At 44.8% G+C, this 22482-nt stretch overlaps 1 protein-coding gene across 2 annotated transcripts in view; it reads right to left on the bottom strand.

The window, feature by feature from the left end:
- Window positions 1-22482, bottom strand: part of LOC101395489 (carboxyl-terminal PDZ ligand of neuronal nitric oxide synthase protein) — a 283171-nt gene that overhangs the window by 47626 nt on the left and 213063 nt on the right. For both annotated transcript variants that reach the window (XM_004424825.3, XM_004424824.3), the window contains exon 5: window positions 2037-2145. In XM_004424825.3, coding sequence (XP_004424882.3) covers window positions 2037-2145 — 109 coding nt within the window. The remainder of the gene's footprint in view (window positions 1-2036; window positions 2146-22482) is intronic.

Genomic DNA, 22482 nt, shown 5'->3' on the forward strand with positions numbered 1-22482 from the left:
GCCAGTGCCTATTCATGGGACCTTGGGCAAGTCATTTAATCTCTCTGAGCCTCAATTGGATCATCTGTAAAATTGGGGATGAAAATTACCTGTCTTAACTTCTTCACATAGGTGTTATAATGATAAAATAAAATTAAATATTAAAGCACTTGGTAAATTACAAAGTGTTATTTGTAACTCTAATAAATTCCAAGTTCATGTGGTCTAGTCTCTGTACAAAACTAAAGTCAGATGTACAAAGGAGCAATCAAAATGAATTAAACGGGAATTCTAGTCTTTAGCTGCACCTGTCTAAGAACATTACAGGTGATCCAATCCATATGTCACTTTGTAGTTCCTTTTCTCTCCTCCCCAGATCCCCTATAGCTCAAAGCTGCATAACAGCCTTACTCTCCCAAACCCTCAACTCGCTCATCTCCAGCCTCTCTGGCTTTTCTTTCTCTCCCTCCTCTTTGTATCAGTTCTTTAATATGCAGCTCAATTTAGCCCCACTTACACTTTTTTCTCTCAACTGTACTATTATTTAGATGTGATGTCTGTCAACTTGCCCCTTCTTCCTTTCACCTTTCCAGTCCTAGCTCTTTCCATCTAACTCCATGATTTGCATTAAAAAGCCTGGGAAGGGTCGGCCCCGTGGCTTAGCGGTTAAGTGCGCGCGCTCCGCTGCTGGCGGCCCGGGTTCGGATCCCGGGCGCGCACCAACGCACCGCTTCTCTGACAATGCTGAGGCCGCGTCCCACATACAGCAACTAGAAGGATGTGCAACTACGACATACAACTATCTACTGGGGCTTTGGGGAGAAAAAATAAATAAATAAAATGAAAAACAAAGCCTGGGAATACGTGGGTAAGGGCACAAATCTCTTTAGAGGAAGAGGCTAAAGCAGCAAAGCATAACTCTCTTTGCGGAGCTGAGGCAGGGGCAGGGACATATAGTAGTAAATCTTGACCCTCTCATGCATTATTCTTATTATCCCCACTTTACAAGGTACCCACAAATCTATTAAAGACGTCTTACGGCATAAGATGCCCCGCAGCATCAAAGAAAGAGTACCTAGGAAGGGGCTTGTAAGTAGTCCTCATAGAAACCAGGCTTAGTGGTTTGTGTCTAGAATGGTAGATGTGTAAGGGACCTTAGAGGCATAAATAAGAGTGTTTTCCAAAATCTCTTCTGCAGAAAAATAGTTCCCAGGATATTAACACATATTGCATGAAAAAAGTATGATTCCACGGCCAAATCAGTTTGAGAAATGCTGGGTTAGATAAAGTTAAAGCAGTTTCTCTAACTTCAGGACTTCCCAGCAAATTTAAATAGGAAAGTTTTAACACGGAACATTTTGGATGGTAAATGTTTTACAGACTATATTTTAGGAAATATTGATTTTGATTTTCCTCCTTGTTTTATAGATAAGGAAGCTGAGACCCATGGGGAATAGTGACCCACATAACATCACTCAAGGTTCCAGTGGAGAGGTGGGGCGAGAGCCCAGGTTAAAACCTTTTTGTGTGTTAGGCTCCTAGAGGAATGACAGGGTGGAAGCATGCCTCTACAGAATTGCAAGTTGCATTTATTAAAGCAGCAAGTTTACCAGACCAAAATAACCATCCAGGACAACCAATATCACACACTAAGTCTAAACCAGATTCCACATGTCATGATTGGTAGCCTACTGATCAATATACAGAATTATGACGAAGCATCAACCTTAGTAAATGGCAATGCTTCTTCCCTACCACACACCAAGGTGAGCATCATTCCTGGTGCTGTCTACCTGCTTCTGTTCCAGTGCACTTATCCAATGGTGGAGATCTCTCCAGTTGTCTGCATGTAACTAAGTACAAAGTTCAGATGAAACTAAAAGAGAATTTCATTATACAGAAGCAACGACAGACTACTGAGATACTGCCCCCATGTCTCGCACTAAAAGAACCACCTCCAAATCCTGCCTCTTTATCAACAGGGAGACGGGTCAATGCTGGGAGTATGCTGGGTCTGTCAGAGGAAAATAAAAGATGACGGATGACTGCCCCTTTACCTTCTTCTTGGATTTAAAGACGTTACACCTGAAGATATTGCTGGCACCATCTCGAGCGATATAGCTGAAGATCTTCAAGTCTTGGGAATCATGAGAGACGTAGAAGATCCTAGAGGAAGAGCAACAGAAAAATGCACTGAAAATGGCATTAGGTTCAAATCTCCCACAAGGAAACCTCTGTTTAAGGATACTCTGAAGACAGAGCTCACAAAAGTCATCAGAGAAAGTCTTCCTCCTATGAAAGCCACAATGCAGGTGACACTTGCAACAGCTCCACAAACACTGACACTCCTGTGAGTGACCTCCAGATTTGGAAGGGTGGGCACAAGTAGGACACGGAACCCACACTGTTACTAGTCACCTCCCGAGGCAGCAAATCTGTCCTGGTAACTTGTGTTAGAAGGAAAAATCATTCCCATCCTTATCAGAGCAATAAGTCTGCATCTAACCCAGGGAAATGTGGACAAATTTCCCGATACCCCTTTACCGTTATCTCCAAACGAGGAGACTGAGGGAATCAGCCATGCTAACCATGTTGGGAGAGACTAAGACACTCTGTTTCATTGTTGTAGGTCCCTCGGTGTAGTGACGCCACTTCCCATCCCCCTCGGTCAAGCCCACAGCTTCTACATATTAATCTCATCATTCAACCAATGCCCCAGTGCACACTGTGGGCCAGCACTATTCCAGCAGCCAGGGGGACGATGACAACAGGACAGATAAAGCCCCTGAATTCACGGAGCTCACACGCAGGAGATGTCAACAAACAAATAGAAAATGAGTGCTATAAAGAAAAAGAAGGCAGAATAAGGCACAGAGCATGATGGGGGCCGCTATCTTAGGGTGGCTAGCAGGAAGGCCTCACCGAGAGGCAGAGACCTCAATAATACGAGGGAGCCAGTCACTATCTGGGCAAAAGCACGGCAGAAAGCTGGAACAGCAAGTTTCAAAGCCCTGTGGTGATCGGAAAGTGCTGAAGCATTCAAGGAATGGCCAGAAGGAATGAGTGTGGTCAGCAACCAGGTCAGAGAGGCAGCCAGAGGCCAGAACACAGGAGGCCTTGAAGGTCAGGGCTTGTGCTCCAAGTGAGATGAGAAGCCATCGGAGGCTTTTGGGCAGAGGTCTCACTTCCTGATACTTTCAACTAAAAGATCATTCTGGCTGCTGGGGGGAAAGTGGGGACAAGAGTAGAGGCAGAGGGAAAGGCTGGGAAAAGGGGAAAAATTGTAAGCAAGGCCCTAATGGCTGACCCTTAAGTGGGCCTAGCACAGGGTACCACCAGAACCACCAGGTCTGAGTACTGATGGCATAGGGCAGGGGAGGAAGTACAGGGGATACCTCAGGGGAACTGGGCAATCCAAGGAGAGTGTTGCTCTTTATAAACACCTCTGGGGCCACATCATTTCCATAAAACTTCTTTTGCTCAACAACACTGGTAACTTTCATCCAGGGATTTAACAGGCCTGATCTGTTTCAGTGTAAGTCAGTGCTGTGTAGCAGAAAGACAATGGGATTCATCGAGTTGTATCTACAACTTTGCCACTTACTACAAGGTAGGCCATGCAACCCTCAGAGGCTCAGTTTTGTTATCTGCAAAATGGGACTATTAATAGTAACACCTTGCAGGGTTATTGGGAAGATGAAATACCTAGCAAAGTGCCTTTTTACGTCTCCTTACCAACATAGCCTCTAAATAGTCTGGTTACCAAGATTCTCACCACAGGACCCCAAGAAGCCTGGGAGAGACATCAAAAGAAAAAAGGATACAGAGAGGAGAACAACCCTGGGAGGGAACCCAAGTTCACCTTGGGGACCACAGTTTCTCTGCTGAACTCTGCTAAAAGTCACCTCAGTACATCTCATACGTCTACTAACTCTAAATGATGTTGAAATAGAGGTTGTTATGTTTGTTTAATGTGACTTCCAAAACAGCTAATCTAATGTTATTGGGTCCACAGAATCCCCTATCCTTCTAATGACGCCAGTGTCCTCCTAACATGGAAGGGACAGGCCAACAACTATACCTCAGCATCTCCTGCCCGCTCCAGGCCCACCCAACCAATCCTTCCAGATGACCCCTCCTGAATGTCTCTCAAGCTTCTCAAATTTATCCTGTCCCCAAGTGAATTAATCATCTTCTCCATAATTCTCAAACAAACATGGCCTTCCTTCTCCCAAGCCCCATCACGATGAGGGGCACCATGTCCACTCAAGACAGAAAGCTGGGCAACATCCTTGACTCTTTCCTCCCTTGTTTTCCAGTATCACTCATGACCAAGGTCTTTGCAGCCCATCTCCTTAATATGTCTCCGAAATGTATTTTTTCTTCAACTCCTTATTTTTCACCTGGATTTTTGCAACCCATCTAGCGTCTCTTTGTTTCCTAGCTCACTTATTGCCTACACTGCTAGCAAAGTAGTATTTTTAAAAACACACACTACATCCCTTATTTCCCTCTTAAAACCATTCAATGACTTCCTACAGCCCTCAGGATAAAATCCCAACTCCTCAGCACGGAGTATCTACTTTTCTGCTTGCATGTCTCTCCAGAGTCTTGACCTACATAGCCCTTCAGAACTAGTCACATACATCCTCCTGCCTTTGTAACTGCTGTGACATCCCTGGCATCCTACAAGACTTGATTCAGAGAAGCCTTCCCTGCCCTCTGCCCGCCAAGTCTGAGCTGCTCAACTTCCTTGGGCTCACCTTTACCATAGCACATATCTCACACTACGATGTTTATACTGGAGCTCCTTGAAGGAACAAGGACCACATCTTGGTATCCCCAGTGTCAGCACGGCGACCGGCACATAGGAGGTTCCTAGTGCCTACTGAGGAGGGAGGGAGGCATACTTGCTGTCATTAATAAGCACCCATAATGTGGTCTGCCTGGCCATTCATTCTCCCCCCAGGAAGTCAGATTGAGTTAGTTCAGATGTATCACATATACAACTCCTTTGATTTCTGAGTTTTTAATTTATTATTATGTAATACCCTAAGGACTGAGAACTGGATTTAAAATTGATAGAGCAGATATATATGCAGACTGGCATGTTCACAAGACAGAGAGAAATGAAAGGCACCCAGGGACAGCAGCAAGCTAAGGTTAACTTTACCTTGATAGACAAAGCACCTCTTCAGCAAATCTGATGACAACCTGTGCATGTATGCAGCCACTCTCTTTGGACTGGAGCTCTCTGGAGATTGCCCTGCTATGTCTAAGTTCAGAAACTTAATGTGTCATTATTAAAAGTAAATAACCTCTAGCTAACCAAAAAGTCAGCTACTTAGAGCTTAGTAAAGTGTCTACGAGCACAATCAGGAAGCAGAAAGTTTTTCCATGTGGCCTCATTCACCAACAAATTAAAAAATCAACAGATTAAGTTTGAACCTCAGGTTCAAACTTCAGATCTAGAAATATATTCTAAGAACTCTTGGTTTTCTTAAGAACTGTGATTGTGTGTGTTGGGGGTGGGAAAGAGGAGAAAAACATAATATGAGCACTTAAGAGAATGAGGAAAGATTTCCCCTCTCCCTCCTTCATCTTTATCCTTAAGTCCAGTGCAGTTCTGATCCTGCTTCCAAAAAGTACCTCAATTTTCTCAACTTCCAGTATACTTATCAAGGGTAGGATACCAAAGTAGCTCACATAGTGCTAAGAGTCATTACTAAAGTTTTGTTCCCCTTCAAATTCCTTAAAAATTTTTTTATTTCAACATACGCATAGCATAATTTTCACTTACTAATGGAACTGTTACACTTTAAAGTCATAGCAATACACTGTTCTGCAGATTGTTATGTCCATAAACTTACCATAAATGACTGGAATATAAACAATATCTTGAAGAAACTGGATTTGGGGTTTATCATCATGTTGGAATTCACGTTGACAGAATGATAAAGAACCTTGAGACCCACCAACACCCCCCTCCCTCGACTACCAATCTATAGGTAAACTTGTTTCCCTAGGAGCACAGAAAAAAATAGAATTTAGAGTAGAAAGAGACCTGAGTGGTCATCAGGCCTAGATCCAACCCAGCAATTCACTCTCTGATAGAACATCCATTCCCTCTTCTGAGAGCTTCTAGTTACTTGGAAATTTACCCTTACATTGATTAGAAATCTACCAACAGGAACACAGTGAAGGGAAATGGTTGAAAACACTGGCCCCCTGGTACGGGACAGACCTGGTCAGGCCCAGGCTCTGCCACTTACTAGCTGGTCATTATCTTGATCTCCTTGGGTTCTTCACCTGTGAAATGGGGACAATCATAGTACTGTGCCTCACTGACGGGATTTAAACAATGAATGCGTGGTGCAGAGAAATCAGCTTATAGCAAACGGCTAACAAATGGTAACTGCTCTTACTACTTCCACACTACTGCCCTAGTTCTATCACTTGGGGCCTAGAGAACAAGGCTAATCCTTCTTCCAAACGGCAACCATTTGAATACTTGGAAACAACTACCACGCTTATATTTACTCCTTTCATTTTTAAAGTGACACACTTCCTCTTCCTTCAAGAGTTCCTCAACTAGCCCATTTTCCAGATCCCTTATTGCTCTGGCAGGTTTGTACTGTGGAAAGAGCGTGGGCTTTCGGATGAGAAAGATCTGAGTTCAAATCTTAGCTTTGCCACTTCCTAGATGTGGGCTTTAGGCAAACTACTCAGGTGATATAACCTTTTCTCTCTTCATCTAAAATAGGTAGATTAGGGGCTGGCCCGGTGGCACAGCGGTTAAGTGTGCGCGTTCCGCCGCGGTGGTCCGGGGTTCGCAGGTTCGAATCCTGGGCGCACACCCATGCACCGCTTCGTAAGCCATGCTGTAGCGGAGTCCCATATAAAGTAGAGGAGGATAGGCACGGATGTTAGCCCAGGGCCAATCTTCCTCAAGAAACAAGGGGAGGACTGGGATCGGATGTTAGCTCAGGGCTAGTTCTTCTCACAAAAAAATAATAAATGAATAAAAAATAAAATAAAATAGGTAGATTAATGATCTCATCACAGTATTGTTTTAAATATTAAAACATATACACACACCCTAAGATTTAACTCAATGTCCAGCACATGGTGAGTTGCTTGATCAGTAAATAAGAGTTCCATCTTCCTTTTCTGTACATACCCCAACTTGCCAATGACTCTTAAAATGCAGTTCACAGAACTGAATGCGTGTTCCTAAAGGCATGAGAACATCACAGAGTGTATTGGATAAATATTTTCTATGCCCTAGAACTGAATTTTTAGCAAGGCACCTCTGATCATGTTTTTTTCTTTAGTTACAGCATCTCACTGCTGGCTCACATTGTGGTCAACTCAAATATTCAAAGCTTATTTGCACAACTGCTCTCAGGGCAGGTTTCCTAAGCTTACTTGGGTGATTGCTTTTTATGACTGGCTCCTAGTGATCACTATTTCCTTTTCCAAGCTCTCACAAACCATCTGCTTAATGATCTCTTCTAGAATTTTGCCCAGGGGCAATGACAAGTTCACTAGCCTATAATTCCTAGACGCAGAGTTCCCTTCTCTCTAAAAAGTGGGATGTTTTATTCTTGTAATCTTCTCATATCTCATCCATTCCCCATGATTTTGCAAAGATGACCAATCATGATTTTGTAATCACATGCTTTAGGACACCAGGACCTAAGTGACGGAGATCTGGACACACTTAAAGGAGTGAGGGACGCCTCCCTTTTTCTTCATGGTTTTTGAACATCTATTTTTTAAATCACCTATGTTCTAGTGTTTCTAGTTTGAAGATCAGATAGTTCTCTACTGGAGAGACAAAAAAAGAGAGACGGGACTTGAAGGTTTCTCCTTGTCACATGCTACTCTCCACACGTTTTCTCTCTCATCTTCAGCCTCTTCCAGGAACCGAATGCATTTGGAGTTTCAGCCCTCTCAGTAATGGTTGTTCCTTTGCACTCATAGTTGGTTTTAAGCTCTGCCTTCTATACTATGTACTTTTTAAGGAATATTTTATGAAAATCTGGGCAGCCACATGATTTTTCTTCATAGTCTCACCTTTTTCAGCCTAAATGGAATCAACTACCTTGTACTTCTGTCTTCAAGTTCGTCTCTTATTCCCTCTCAGTCTCTGGCCGTGAGATCACACCTTACTCTGTCATCATCCCTGTCTCTGAGTATAACGACCTCTAAAATGACACGGCCACGTTCCCCCAGATAGTAGTATTCTGCCCCTGTTGCCCCTCATCTCCATGGGGATTGTCTGCTGACTTTGGAACCTACTGGTTACAGAGAACGTGAAAAGTCTTGAGTCACCTGCAAGGTTTCCTGAGTTTACATCCACGCTCCATCCTATCCAAGACCCACAGACACAGAGCCCCAAAGAGGAGCCTCCACACCTCCTGCTGCTCAAAACCTGCCAGGTCTCACGTAGCCAGCCTGGGGCCTGCCACAGCACAAAGCACAGAACCTGAGGGCAGAGGATTCGACCTGTCATGGGGCCTCGGGCAAAGTTTTTCCCTTCTCTCAGCTTTCTTTCCTAATCCTTGAAGTGAGAATAATAAAAATATCTTTCAGAGTAGTTGTAAAGTTCTGGGATGGGAAAATATTGAGACAGTGGATGTGCAAATAGTCTGTAACCTATGAAGTGTTGTACGAATACTTTAAAACTATGGAAACAACCCTAGAAATGGCAAGTGGAAGTACAAAGAGAAATCATCAGTTTCCCCAATATCACCATCTCCCTGGGGATTCTCCAGTTTGAACACAGCATAGAGTTTTCTCTTGAGGTCCAGGAAGGCATGGGCATTCCTAACCCAAAAGACACCCCACAAGGACAGAGGGAAGTGAAGCACAGTGGAAAAGATAAGCTACCAAGTAACTTGCAGGTGGTGGAGACAAAAATCCAGTGGGGTCTTCTTAAGGCAAAACCTCTGAGAGAGTTAGAAGCACAACGTGAGAAAATGCAGAAGAGAGAAAACAGAAACAACCCACTGCTTAAGATCAGCTGAGTGTGGCCCAGCTGTGAAGGCATGGTCCTGGGAAAATCCAGCGTGACTCCTGCCCATGATTCCCTAGGCAGCCCAGCCCACGCAATTTTTGTGGGCCCCCAGAGCAATGTGTTATCCTCAGAGGGCCTGGGGAGAATACTAGAAAAGGTGGTAGTTTGGAGGGAGGCCCCCAATGCTTTGCCAATAGAACCACACCAGGATCTACAGCAGCGAACATCCCCACTCCTACCCACAGCCCCAGCATGCGGCCTGAATACTGGTGAGTCTTTTTCTCTTCCTACCCAGCACTGTAGCATTCACACAGTTTCACACTCCTGTCCCTGGTTGTCACTCTTTTCCCATGCCTCTTATTTTTAATTTAATCGTTAGATAAAATTGTCCTTCATCTTGATCATTTTTCTCTCATTACTGCTTTGGTCTGATTATCTTTTCTCCCACTGGATTTACAGGGCTCTTTGTCACCTTAGCTGGTTTTCTTTTATTAGAAGTTATTTCAATTTCCATCTTCTTCATTCCTCATTTTAGCCATTCTTGATTTGAGGACTGTCTCCCTCAGACTTCACTTTCTCAGGGCTGCTATTTGGCATAAAGTAATGGTGATAAACTCATAAAATGGTGCCTAGAGTCTCTCATGGAACTGGTCTCCTCACCTCACAGATGTCTGAGGTGTTTGGGACATCTCATAAAATGGTGCCCACAGTCCCTCATGGAGCTGGTCTCCTCACCTCACAGATGTCTGAGGTGTTGGGACATCTCATAAAATGGTGCCCAGAGTCCCTCATGGAACTGGTCTCCTCACCTCACAGATGTCTGAGGTGTTTGGGACATCTCATAAAATGGTGCCCACAGTCCCTCATGGAACTGGTCTCCTCCTCACAGATGTCTGAGGTGTTGGGACATCTCATAAAATGGTGCCCACACTCCCTCATGGAACTGGTCTCCTTCTCACAGATGTCTGAGGCGTTGGGACATCTCATAAAATGGTGCCCACAGTCCCTCATGGAACTGGTCTCCTCACCTCACAGGTGTCTAAGGTGTTGGAACACATAGTCTGAGATCTGCTTGTTGCCATAACTGGCCGTATTTTACAGACCTGCCTCATCACAGTATGATGTGGAAAGAAGCCTGGGATTTTTGGGCTAGGAGAGACCTCAAGAGACAGTCAAGCCCCCCTATTCAACTGCAGGCGGAGAAGTGCAAATATCAGAGCTGATTTCTAAGGTTTAAGGAATAAAATTACACAAATGTCTAAATTATTATGGCAATGATCTACTACATACCTAGAGTAAGAAATAAGCAATCAATTGAGTTTTAAAATCTAGTGAGAGTCAGACAAACACACATTTATCTTTTGAAAGTCTACTTAAGGCAACCTCACAGCCTATCTCAGCAGTTAACTTATGTTTTAATTTCATAACTGTTAAGAAGTTCTTTCTCATATCCACTAAAATCTCCCCTGCTTTACTTGAATCAACCACAAACCATCACACAGCACTTTCAAAACGCCAAGTGCTGTGATAAGTTAATTTCTTCTTGTTCAGTGCTTGACAGGCAGGCAAAAAACAGGCCAGTGTCCCTCACAAAACCACAACAAAAATCCTTTCATATATTTCAAGGCTTTAAAGATTTTATTTATTTATTTTTTCCCCCAAAGCCCCAGTAGATAGTTGTGTGTCATAGCTGTACATCCTTCTAGTTGCTGTATGTGGGACGTGGCCTCAGCATGGCCGGAGAAGCAGCACGCCGGTGGGAGCCCGGGATCCGAACTCGGGTCGCCAGCAGTGGAGCGCGCTCACTTAACCACCAAGCCACGGGGCCGGCCCCTATTTCAAGGCTTTAACTTCTCTCCAATACAGGTAATTTCTCCAAAATAACTGTCACCTGCTGTTGGCTTTCAAAAACCAAGGTTTAACAGGCTGCCAATTCTTTCTCCTCTGCTTCTGTTATCCGGGTTCACACACTTGGTGTGTTCATGTTTTCTAGGGTCAGCCCATCCTTCCCACACTACTGAGGGTCCTCAGGCTTCCAGAAGACTCTTGCTCAGAGACACAATTTTCCTCCCAGAGCCAGAGAGCAGAGGGAAAACCTACACACCACAAACAGGAAGGGTGCTACTTTGACTAGTGTGTGCTGGGGGAGCCTCTCTTAGAAAGCTGCATCTTCCTCTCCTTTCCCCATGAACAATTTATCCTCTTACTTTCAAGACTGTGAAGACTTCCCTTCTTCAAGCGGTATGTGGAGAGAAGGGTTAGACATAAATCTTTCCAATGAAAAATGAATCATAATCAAAGGTTGACACCCTTCCTATCCACTCCGCTGGATACCTTGAGACCCTGTGATTCTGTGGAACAAGAGAACTGACAGAACAGCCACAAAGTCTCAGTTGAGGTGGCAGCCATTCTACTTTCTCAAAGCCACTTAATGCTCTGAGCCATAGTTTTCTCAACAGCAAAATGGCAGGAGAAGAGGCTCACGGGATTGTTCTGAGAATCAGATGTAATGACTTATACATAGTGCCTGTCACACAGTAGGTGCTCAAAAAATCTTTACTAAATTGAAGTGATCAAATAAGAATATTCGCTAGTCCATGGTGCGTCTACCATGTGCCAGGCACTGCTTTAATCACTTTATGTGTAAAAACTCATTTAATCCTCACAATGACCTTTTGAGGTGGGTACTATTACCGTCCCCATTTTAGAGATGAGGGAACTGAGAGGGGTTAGTCAACTTTCTCAAGGTCACACAGCAAGTAGGTATGTGTATTAGTTTCCTAGGGCTGCTGTAACTAATTACCACAAACTGGATGGTTTAAAATAATAGAAACTTAATCTCTCACAGTTCAGGAGGCCAGAAGGCAGAAATCAAGGTATTAGTGCTGTTAGTTCCTTCCAGAGGCTCTGAGGGAGAATCCACTCCATGCCCCTCTCCTGGCTTCTGGTTGCCGGTGATCCTTGGTGTTCTTTGGCTCTTAGCTGCATCACTCCAGTCTGCTGCCTCCATCTTCACACGGCCTTCTCCCCTGCATCTCCTCTGTGTTTCTGTCTCCAAATTTCCCTCTTCTTATGAGAACACCAGTCATTAGATTTCCACCCTTATCCACTCTGACCTCATCTTAACACGATTACATCTGCGAAGTCCCTATCGCCAAATAAGGTCACACTCATAGGTATCAGGGGTTAGGAGTTGGACTTATCTTTTTGAGGGACACAATTAGACCCACTTCAGTCTCTGAGCCAGAATGTGAATCCCAGCAATCTTAACCAAGTTCTTAACTTCTACATTACCTGCTTAGCTGATTAAGAACTGTCAGATAACATTTGAATATTAGAGTATTATTATTACCATTATTATCTCTGTACTCAGCTAGACCGTTGGTAGTATGGTACATTTATGCCACCTAGGAACCCTGAACTTCCTTACTCCAGTAATTTTTCCAAGCCCTTGATGCCTTCACAGATTCTCTATGGTCGCCAACAAATTCATCCTCATGTGGGTAAGATTTTCAGTGGACACTTGGGTGACAGGTGCTTGATTTCTTTGCTATCCCTGAATGCCCACCTTCCACCCAACTTTCTTCAAATAAACCAACCCAGAAATACTATAAATGTCATAAGCACACCTTAGTTTCTCCAAAGGCAGCCCTCAAAGGACCCACGTAAGCTTTCAGGGATTCATCCCATACCACTCTCCATACTTGGCTCTAATCCCACACCTCTCAGGCCACTTGCCCAGCACATGGGGAACCCCGTGTGCCAGAACGGGAAATGAGGAGAGGGCACCTACGCCCCTCCCAGGGCTTGGAGTATACCTGGCTGGGCCTGGCTGCCACCATCCAGGTACTTTTCTTTTCCCATTTGCTGCAATCTGCTTGCCTGATGCTACATCAGAGAAGGTCTGAATCACAGTCACCTGAAGGCACTTCCTCTCAGGACTTGAGGATAAGAGAACAAGCCGGTGCTGGTGCAGGGGCAGGTGTTTACTTCAGGGGTCAACAACCCTAATTCTCATTCTCAAACACACACCCCCCAGGACAATGGCTGAACTATTCCAATTTCTCCCAAGACAACGCCCTCTCAATGACACTCTGGTGCCTTTTTTTTTTTTTTTAAATAAACTATAAGGGACCATGTATCTTTAATTCCAGGTCACTAACAGATCTTAGAACAAAACGGAAAAAAAAAAAAGAACTGATTTATATTTGATCTCATTTCAATTTCCAATCACTTGTTAATGGTCTTCTGTTTTGACTTTGGAAGTCTGAGGAAGGGGTGGGTTGGCAGGCTTGAGGCAGCCCGGTACAAGGGTAGAGGGATGTGAGGAGAAGGTGATAAAGAAAGAGGTCCTTGCTTTAGAATTTTCCTGCTGTACGCCAGAACCTCCCTCCTCGTCCTCTGTCTCCCCACCACCCAAGAGCAGTTGCTGAGGGATTACAGTGCCTTGGGAGCGGTTCAGCATAACCTTTATTCTAAGAAATGCACGTCTTACTCTGCGCCCATCCCCTCCCCCGGCCCCATATCAGATGCTCCTGGGATACAGAGCTGAGTGCGTTTCAGAGCCTGTCCTTGAAGAGCTCAGAGTGTACTGATAGAGGGAGGCAAGTGCAGAACAGCGGAACAGAGCGCCACGAACAATGAGGAGGATGCAGCCACCTGCCTGTGGGCCGGGAAAGGCGCACGGGGGAGCTGCTGTCTGAGCAGCATCTTGAAGGATACGTGGGAGGTGACAGGGATTATAGAGTGGGGAACAGATCAGTCTGAGTCCTGGCAGGAAACAGATAATGTAAGTAATCTGAGAAGAGTTTAATAAGAAATTATTTACAAAAGTGAGGGCACAGTGCAGGGAAACCTCAGAGGATAGTGCAGTACTCCAGGGAGCCCTCAGCACCCCCAAGCCCGAAGGGCAGGGCAGTGGGCAGTTACAGGAACCCAGAGAAAGAGAACTGTGTGCCATCTGGCAGGTGCTCTTGTGACGATGAAGCAGGCGACTGATGTGGTACACACTGGCCAGCCTCCCTGGGCTCCTAGCATGGTGGAGAGCAGATCTGAAGGAGCAAAGGAAAGCTTTCCATCAGAGACAGAAAAGGGCAGAGACAGAAGAGGGAAGCTGCACACAGAAAAGCATGGAGTCACAAAATAGCACAGTCTACTTGGGCACAGGGAACAGAGGACATGCCGAGGGACTGGCAGGAGATGGAGCAGAGGGAGGCTCGCTGTGGAGAGCCCAGTCGTGGAGCTCTGATTTCACGTTATGGGCTCAGGACACTGATGGGGGCCTAAGCAGGGGAATGACACGGTTGGTAGTCACGGCAGGGTGAAGGATGGATTAGAGAAGGACAGGAGCAGAAGAAGGGAGGCCAATAAGGAGGTTACTGCAATATGGAATGTCTAGCGGAAGAGGAAGAATCTGGACTGGGGGCTTGCCAGTCAGAAGAGCTGGACTCAAATCCCTGTTCTGTTGCTTACAACAGTGAGACATTGAGTGAGTCTTTTGATCCTCAAGTTTTAGTTTTCTCATCTACAAACATGGGAGCGGTCATGAGAATTAGAGTTTAGGTAAGTCAGGTGCCAAGCACAGGGCAAGTGCACACCCTGGAGGTGTGCACTGAACAGTCTGTGCAGCCACACTGGTCAGCTCTGAGTCCAGACAAGAAAAATTAAAGGCCTAACTGAGGCAGCGGCAGTGATCATAGGTAGTAGGACACAGATTCAAGAGCCATCTCTCTGGATGTGAGGCTGAGTGGGGAAAGGAGAAGATTCTGAGCTGTGTAACTTGGGTGACCTGGTGGATGGATTAAACATTAACCAGGTCAGGACACAGAAGCAGGAGAGAGTTGACGGGACAGGAAGGGGAGAAGAGGAGTGTGACTCTGCACATGTCAACTTTGAGGGGCCACCAAAGCACTCAAATGGACCTGCCTATGGGACAGCTGGAAATAAGGGACTAAGGGGAGAGGCGCAGACTTAGGAGTCATGGGACTCTGGGGGTGGCTGAAGCCATGGGAAATATGAGATCCCCTGAGGAGCAGGTAGAACAAGGGGAGAAGGGGTCCCTGAGAGTCTCATTAACAGTATCCATTGAAACAGAGGGCAGAACAGGGGGAGTCAGCAAAAAGAACAGAGCACGAAAAGACCAGGAGTTGAGAGGAGGAACAAGAGAAAACCAGCACAGAAGCGAAGGCGGGAGAAAGTCTCCAGAAGGAGGGGAAGGTCCATGGCATTAAGTGCCTCAGAGAGACTGAATGGGACGAGGATGGAAAATGAGCCAGGGACTTAGCAACTAAGACATCCCTGGTGACCTTAGCCATGGCAGTCCCGGTAGAGAGCGCGAGAAGCCCAATTATAACGAGCTGAAAAATGAGTGGGGGTTTTGGAAATATACACAGCAAATGCAATTATTCCAAAGAGTCACAGTGAAAGGGCAAGACAGGATGGCAGGCTTCAGGAGTATCTTTTCTTTTTAGCATGGCAAAATCTGAGCCTATTTATATGCTAAAAAAGAAGATGTGAAACAGAAATAGCCTCAAGATCCAGGGGAAATATTGGGAAAATGATGGCTGAAGATACAGATGAGACAGCAGAAGACAGGGTCCAAGGGGAGGAGCTCACCCCAGAAAAGAGGAGGCAGTGTTCCCTCTGAGTCACCACCTATGAACCTGCCACAAAGGTAGGCCGATCCTCTCCCTGGCTTGTCGCCCTCTCCCTTCATTAGAGTGCATTTTGGTGGCCTTTCTGAAGTAGCTAAGCCTTTCCCTGGCAGAGAGTTGAGGCGTTGTGATGCGCAAGTAGGAGGAGTCATCTCTGGTGGAGGCAAGAGATCAGTGTAATTCTTCAGTCAAATGTCCTGATTAAAGCAAAGGCTGTTTTAACTGCTCCAGCCCTGCATTTTACCTGTCCATTACTGACTGCCCTTTCCCCAGGGGGAGGACACCTACCAGAAATGTGACATGGATCAAAAGGAAAACACGTGCAGCCAGACACATTTCGCTACCATCTTCTTAGGGAGGAGACGTGCACTAATTCATCCTGGCTCCGACGACCTGAGGGATGGGGCTCATGTAAATATAAAGGAGTGGAAGGGTGGGAGGCCTGGCCAGAGACACTAAAGGCTCTCTTGGGACCTGGTTTATGAGCACTTGCAGTTTCTCTCTTACATTTAGCTTGTCAAATTCCTCTTTGTCAGCAAAGACATCTGACAGGCTTAATTGTTTCCTTAGGGCTTTGTCCTTCCCATCAGTGAAAAAAGGCAGTTTGGAAGGATTTGGGTTTAGCTCTTTTGATAAAAAAATACTTCTTACACACACACACACACACACAATGATAAATGTGTGTGCATGTGTGTGTGTATATGTGTGTGTATATATATATATATACACACATGCACATACAAACACGTATAGTTTTTTTTCTTTTTTCTTTTTTCTTTTTTTTTTTTTAACAGTGTTTGGGTGTAAGGACAGGCAGATCAGACCACTGGCCCACTGCCTGAATGGCCAGTTCAACTCTGGAAGGAAATGCACCAGCAATGCCCCACTTCCCCCAGCAGTCAGTAGCATCTTCAACAATTAAGTGCTAATGAAGGACAAGGAGCCCACGTGCAGATCATGTCCATCAGGGGTTGCCCTTCTGAGGCTCTTCTTGCTCTTCCCCTCCAAAAACCCTTCTATTGGGGCCATTACTAAAAACAAGATGAACATATTTACTGTTTATTATGGTTTAAATTCTCCCATCTGCCCTCTGACAGTCATAAATTATTGGTAAAAACTGCAACAAACTGGACAAGAGATAAAGTCAAAGACCAAGATAATCCACAAAAAAAGACTATTAGCCCTTCAAAGAAAGAGCTAACTGCACAGCGATAACAGAGGACGGGGCTGGCATCCTTGGCCAACTTGAGGAAGGAGGGGTATATTTTCGAAGGCAGCCTTGCTTAGTGGTTAATCCCACAGCACGAAGAGATGCTGAGCCCTCTCCCTGAGCAAAGCTGAACAAGGTCACTTGACTTCTCATTTCTTAGTGTTCCCAAGTGCAGTGCTGCCTTTTTATAGTCATTTGTGTGCTGTTTATTATCTTCTATGAGAACATACGTTCTGATGTTCTAATGTTAACGTTTTTTGTCACCTTCCCCAAATACCTTCATATATGGGTCACATTCAGGGCTCAAAAAATGTGTGCAGGTTGGTTGGTTCATTCACCCATCCATCCATTCAATTCTGGATGAACGTCTATAGGATGAAAGTACCCACTTCCTGGGAATTTTGCAAAGATATAAGAAGAGTTCTATTTAACAAATATGTATTGAGCACAATTACGTGCAAGACAGCGGTCAAGGAGACATAAAGATGAATGAAATGTAGCTCCTACTAAAAAAACATAACAGATCAATAGCTATAATACAACGATGAACTTAAGGGCTATATAGCCTTAGGGTCCAAAAGAGAAACAGAAATTAGATCCCCACTGTGGAACTGGGGATGAAATCAGAAAAGAATTCCTGGTGGACATGGTATTTAAAATAAACCTTGAAAGATGAATAAGAACTTGACAGGCAGAAATGTTAAGCTAAACACAGAGGACTCCTTGATTAATCATGGTTTGATCACGACTGCTGCCAGCAACTGGGAATGGCTGTAACTCCTCAACAGCTGCGTCTCAGGGTCTCCTGATAAAGGGTGTGGGGACTTGCAGACAATTTAGTTTTTCTCATCCCATATTTCTTGAATTCTGTGCATAACCCTCTGGACCTCCCAGTCATCCTTACCTCCACAGTTTGAGGTCTGTGCTACCAGAAAGGAAGCCCAGGCTCACAACTGGCTATACTCTTAGATGTGGGATATCATCACTCTTCCTCCTAACTGTGCCAAGACGTAAGAAGCAGCCCAGAGAGCTTACCCAGCCAGGTTAGAGAACAGAGCACTGCAACACAACATCTGGACTGGTGTGTAGTACAGAACGCCCAAGCTGCCACTGTGGGATGAGCTATGATACTGTCCTACTACAATCATAGAGACTACCTATTACTATTAAGGGCTTGTCAGACAGGGGCTACAGTTCCAGATCAACACCAATCTTTACTTGCCTTTGGGGTAAAGGTTGGTCACGCAATGGCCCTTTCCCTGGCCCATTACATCGTCCTTACATACCAGTGTGAAACACAGACCCCATGCTGACTTCCCCATATCCATGTGAACCCAGGGACAACCAGGGTAACATAAAGCCTTCTCCTGTGCAAATCCTCTCCCCTTACTTGATCTGAAACCCACCAATACACCAAGACTGGTTTGTTTGGAATAAGACGACTCCTCTAACAAGAAACAAATGCTTCTTGGGCTGATAAAGTAAACTCCATTAATCATTCAAACATTAAATTATTAAGAAAACTAGATAGGTTTTTTTTTCCTCCTCCTACAACAGGACAACCAATGATAAACCTTCCTGGCTTGAGATGCAAAATACTCAAAGACAGCTTACAATGCTTGTTGGCACCAGGGGGTCTTATCTTAGAATTGATGAACATCGGGACTATGGGGTCCACGAATTGTTCTAAAATACAAAACTTTGCAAGTATTCACAAGAATGAATTGTTCTAGGGAGAGAATCCAGTTTCCCCAGACTCTTAAATGTATCTATGTCCCATAAAAGGTCAAACCATCCAAAGGACGCCCAGGCCAGTGCCTACTGGGTAGCAGGGAGAGGAGGCAAGGGAGGGAGTGTTGGTTAAACTTTGCACACATCTCCCCATCTAAGACTCTTCAAATGCTTTGCACAAATTCTAAGTCATATCCCTTCATGCAGTCAAGGAGGAGAAAATGAAGCACAGAGCAATGAAATTTGAAACCAGCAGTCATTTAGTAGCAGAACTGGGACCAGGCCTGGTTTCTCTATTCCTTTGCTTCTTCCTCCATAGGGTAATTACCTCCCCGGTAGACAATGTTTAATTACATGAAGTTTTCTAAACTTGGCCTGATTGGATTTTCAATCATTATTAGTGTAAAAGATGCCCTCTAAGACCTGGCACAGAGAGACTGATCCAGAGGCTTAACTTTGATAGTTCTGGTGGCTCTGTCTTCAGTTTGCTGCTGTTTATATCTACTCACTCTCTGGCCGGCTTCATGCCTCATTTGGCTGTGCTTTGAGCCACTAAGAGGATAAGTAGGCTTAATGGCCTTTCTGAAATGAACACTGTAGTGCAGCAAACAAGTGGATCAAGCTGGCTCTAGCTTTGTCATGCAGTATTTATTGAGCAACTACTGTGGAAAGGATGCTTCCAGGCACTAGGGATATAGTAGTGGACAAAGCGAGTATGGTCACTGCCTTTATAAGCTCATGTTTAGAGTCACCATGACAAAAATTTCCATTCTTTTGCTGTCATTGAATTTAATAATCAAGTGGGATTCATTGGAAGCAGAAAGCTCTCAGAAAGGGCAGAAAGATTCAAGCTGAGTTCACTGGGAGTTTCTTTCCCTCTCCTACCTCCCCAAATAAGATGATTCTCCCTCACTTATTCTCCTTATTCAGATTGTGACTAGTGTGAATGATTCAAGCTTAAAACAACTCACACACTGACCCCTTTCCATGCTTCTACTGCTGTCACCCCTTTTGTCCATTCTTCCCATTACCCTCAGATTACTGGGCAATCTCTCCCTAGTTCATCTCCCTGACGTGAATCTCTCTGCATTTGGGGCACGCTGCATTCCAGGCCACACTGGTTTCCCTAAACCACCACTTTCCCTTTGGAGCTCTCAGAGTCAAAGCCTTCATGGGAAGTCTGTAAGCAGAGATGTGGAAAGAAGTCCTTGAGATATTAATGAGAGAAAAACAGGCTAATTGTAGAACTACGTGCAGAATAATATCCGATTGTGAAAAAACATCTGAGTATATTTGCATATGCAGTGATACTAAAGGAACAGATGATGAAGGAAGAGCATTTGACTTTTTCCCTTATAAAACTTCTTCACTACTTTATTTTCAACAAGCATGTACTATTCGGTCATTTTAAAACTTATGCCTCAATTATATTCCCCTGAACGCTTTTCTGAAAACCATCACAGAAAGTAGGAGCCACCGTGAGGACCTTAGGGAGATGGGCTATGCCTTATCTGTCTTTACATTCCCAATGCTTTCTATATAGAGGCATATAATGACTTCTGAGCAGAAGAGATGAAAGAGAAAAAGACAGGAAAAGAAAGGTCTCGGACACGCATGCTAATATGTGCATGCGACACAGAGCCGAGAGGCCGGGAATGAATTACGGGTCAGCAGTCCCTTGATGGAGCTTCACAGCCCATCACAGGTGTTCACTGCGACTTCCTAAGCACAAGCGACTTTGTCAGCCTATAATGAGGTATACAGATGAAAGTGCAGAACTTGCTTTTAAGGAACGATAAAGAATGCGTATAAGTATGTAGGGCTGAAAGCAAACGAGAGAGAGGGAGACAGAAAAAACTGAAATAAGAGGAGGAACAAGAGAAGTGGAGGGGTGGTACTGCAGAAAAACCTAGGGCGTGCTGGTGTATCTGGGAGCGTGCACAACACACACGGAGGGAGCCTTTTCTGAGAAGTGGTGCAAATCAAAGTCAGACCACGAGAAACTGCACGATGGTGGGCCCTGGTAAAAACATACCCAGGGCTGTGGGAGGGAGCCAAGAGCTGACAGGGATGTGCGCTTGAATGGGGTTAGCAGGGTTGAGGGAGGCTATTTCAGGATAGGAGAGAGCTGCACGACAGAGGAGGAGTCCACGGAAAGTGACAGATTGAGTGGCTGGCGGAAGGATAGTTAATGGCTCACGATGCTGAAGAAACAAGAGAAGACAGGTCCAGAACCACAGAGAGGCAGGGGACAGAGTGATGCAAGCAATGACACAAAGATGTGCTGAAGAGGAGGAGGAAAGCTGAGGAATCCCACAGAAGATAGGAGTCACCCAAGGCGAGTGAGGGTGTACAGACAGAGCTGACAGATAGAAGACGGTGAAAAGGGCTTGGTACATGAGCGAGCGGAATTTCTGCCAGGGGCGAATAAAGACCACAGAGCAGCCGTGAGGAACTAACTGAAGCCAGAGAGCATGGATGATATTTCCTTCCCCTTCTCAGTTCATAAGGTTCTCCATGCATAAAATTGGATGAGTAATTCCTACTCATGCATATGTATGAAAAGGCACTATGTATGAAAGGTTTTGAAGCTGGAGGGAATAAAAACATCAATTCTACATGAAACATTACTCATGACCAGAGTGATGGACATTCATATCCTTCAGATAGGCTGGCCCAGAAATGATATGAGAAGTTAAAGAGAGATCTATAGGCTGGGCTGCCTCTAGATTCCTGGCTATCAGTTTTCCCAGTTTAGCAGGGGTACCTCAAGAACCTCACATACTGGGAGGCTGGAGAAGACATTCAGCCTTACAAAAATAATATGGGAAGATGCAGTCACCCCATCCCTTGTAAATCAGGGAGAGAGCAAATGAGACATGTATGTATAAAAGCAAAGAACTGGCTTCAACTCCAGGTCTGCTCATCCTTCTCTGACCTTTCAAGGATGCTTGGTACCTCAGTTCCCTTCCATAATCCAGACAACGGAGTGAAGAGAATGCACGCGTGAAGGGTTTGAGTTGGGAAGTTGGGGATGTGGGTGTGTGGAGGTTTGAAGGAAGGGAGGTTACAGAGTAGAATCTTCTCTATGTGGGGGGTTTCTACCTGATTTTGGAGAGAAAACATCGATTTTGGAGAGACATCTTTAAGAATCCCGAGAGAGCTTTTCTGGTTCTAGAAAACAATATTGAGTAACTAATTATGATATATTCTATCTTCTCTCCTAATTATGTGATTCTACCTATATATCCTAGGTTAGGATAGTATCTACTTCCATTTCAAAAAAAAGAATGCTTACAATTATACACATTTTAAAAACCTTCTGGGCCGGCCCCGTGGCTTAGCAGTTAAGTGCACACGCTCCGCCATTGGTAGCCCGGGGTTCGGATCCGAGGCGCGCAGCGACGCACTGCTTCCCCAGACATGCTGAGGCCACGTCCCACATACAGCAACTAGAAGGATGTGCAACTATGACATGCAACTATCTACTGGGGCTTTGGGGAAAAAAAAGAGGAGGACTGGCAATAGATGTTAGCTCAGAGCCGGTCTTCCTCAGCAAAAAGAGGAGGATTAGCACGGATGTTAGCTCAGGGCTGATCTTCCTCACAAAAAATAAATAAATAAATAAATAAAATAAAATAAAAATTAAAACCCTTTACCTTAATCCCTAAGGCCTCTTTTCCTTCTCCCTTTATAAAGGCATCACTATCTCCTCTTTTAAAAACGTATCTTTGTTTGATCCCACTGCTAAGTTCTAATCCATCGTACCATGGTTCTCCTTTCATACCAAGTGACTAGTAGACTCTGCCTCCACCTCTCTAATGAAACTGCTCCTGTGAGTCCCCACATATTCCATCTCATAAATACCAGCTTTATTCTTCCTTTAC

The sequence above is a fragment of the Ceratotherium simum genome, chromosome 2, assembly GCF_057802395.1.
Source record: "Ceratotherium simum simum isolate JZ-2026a chromosome 2, ASM5780239v1, whole genome shotgun sequence".
In the NCBI taxonomy this organism is placed as follows: domain Eukaryota; kingdom Metazoa; phylum Chordata; class Mammalia; order Perissodactyla; family Rhinocerotidae; genus Ceratotherium; species Ceratotherium simum.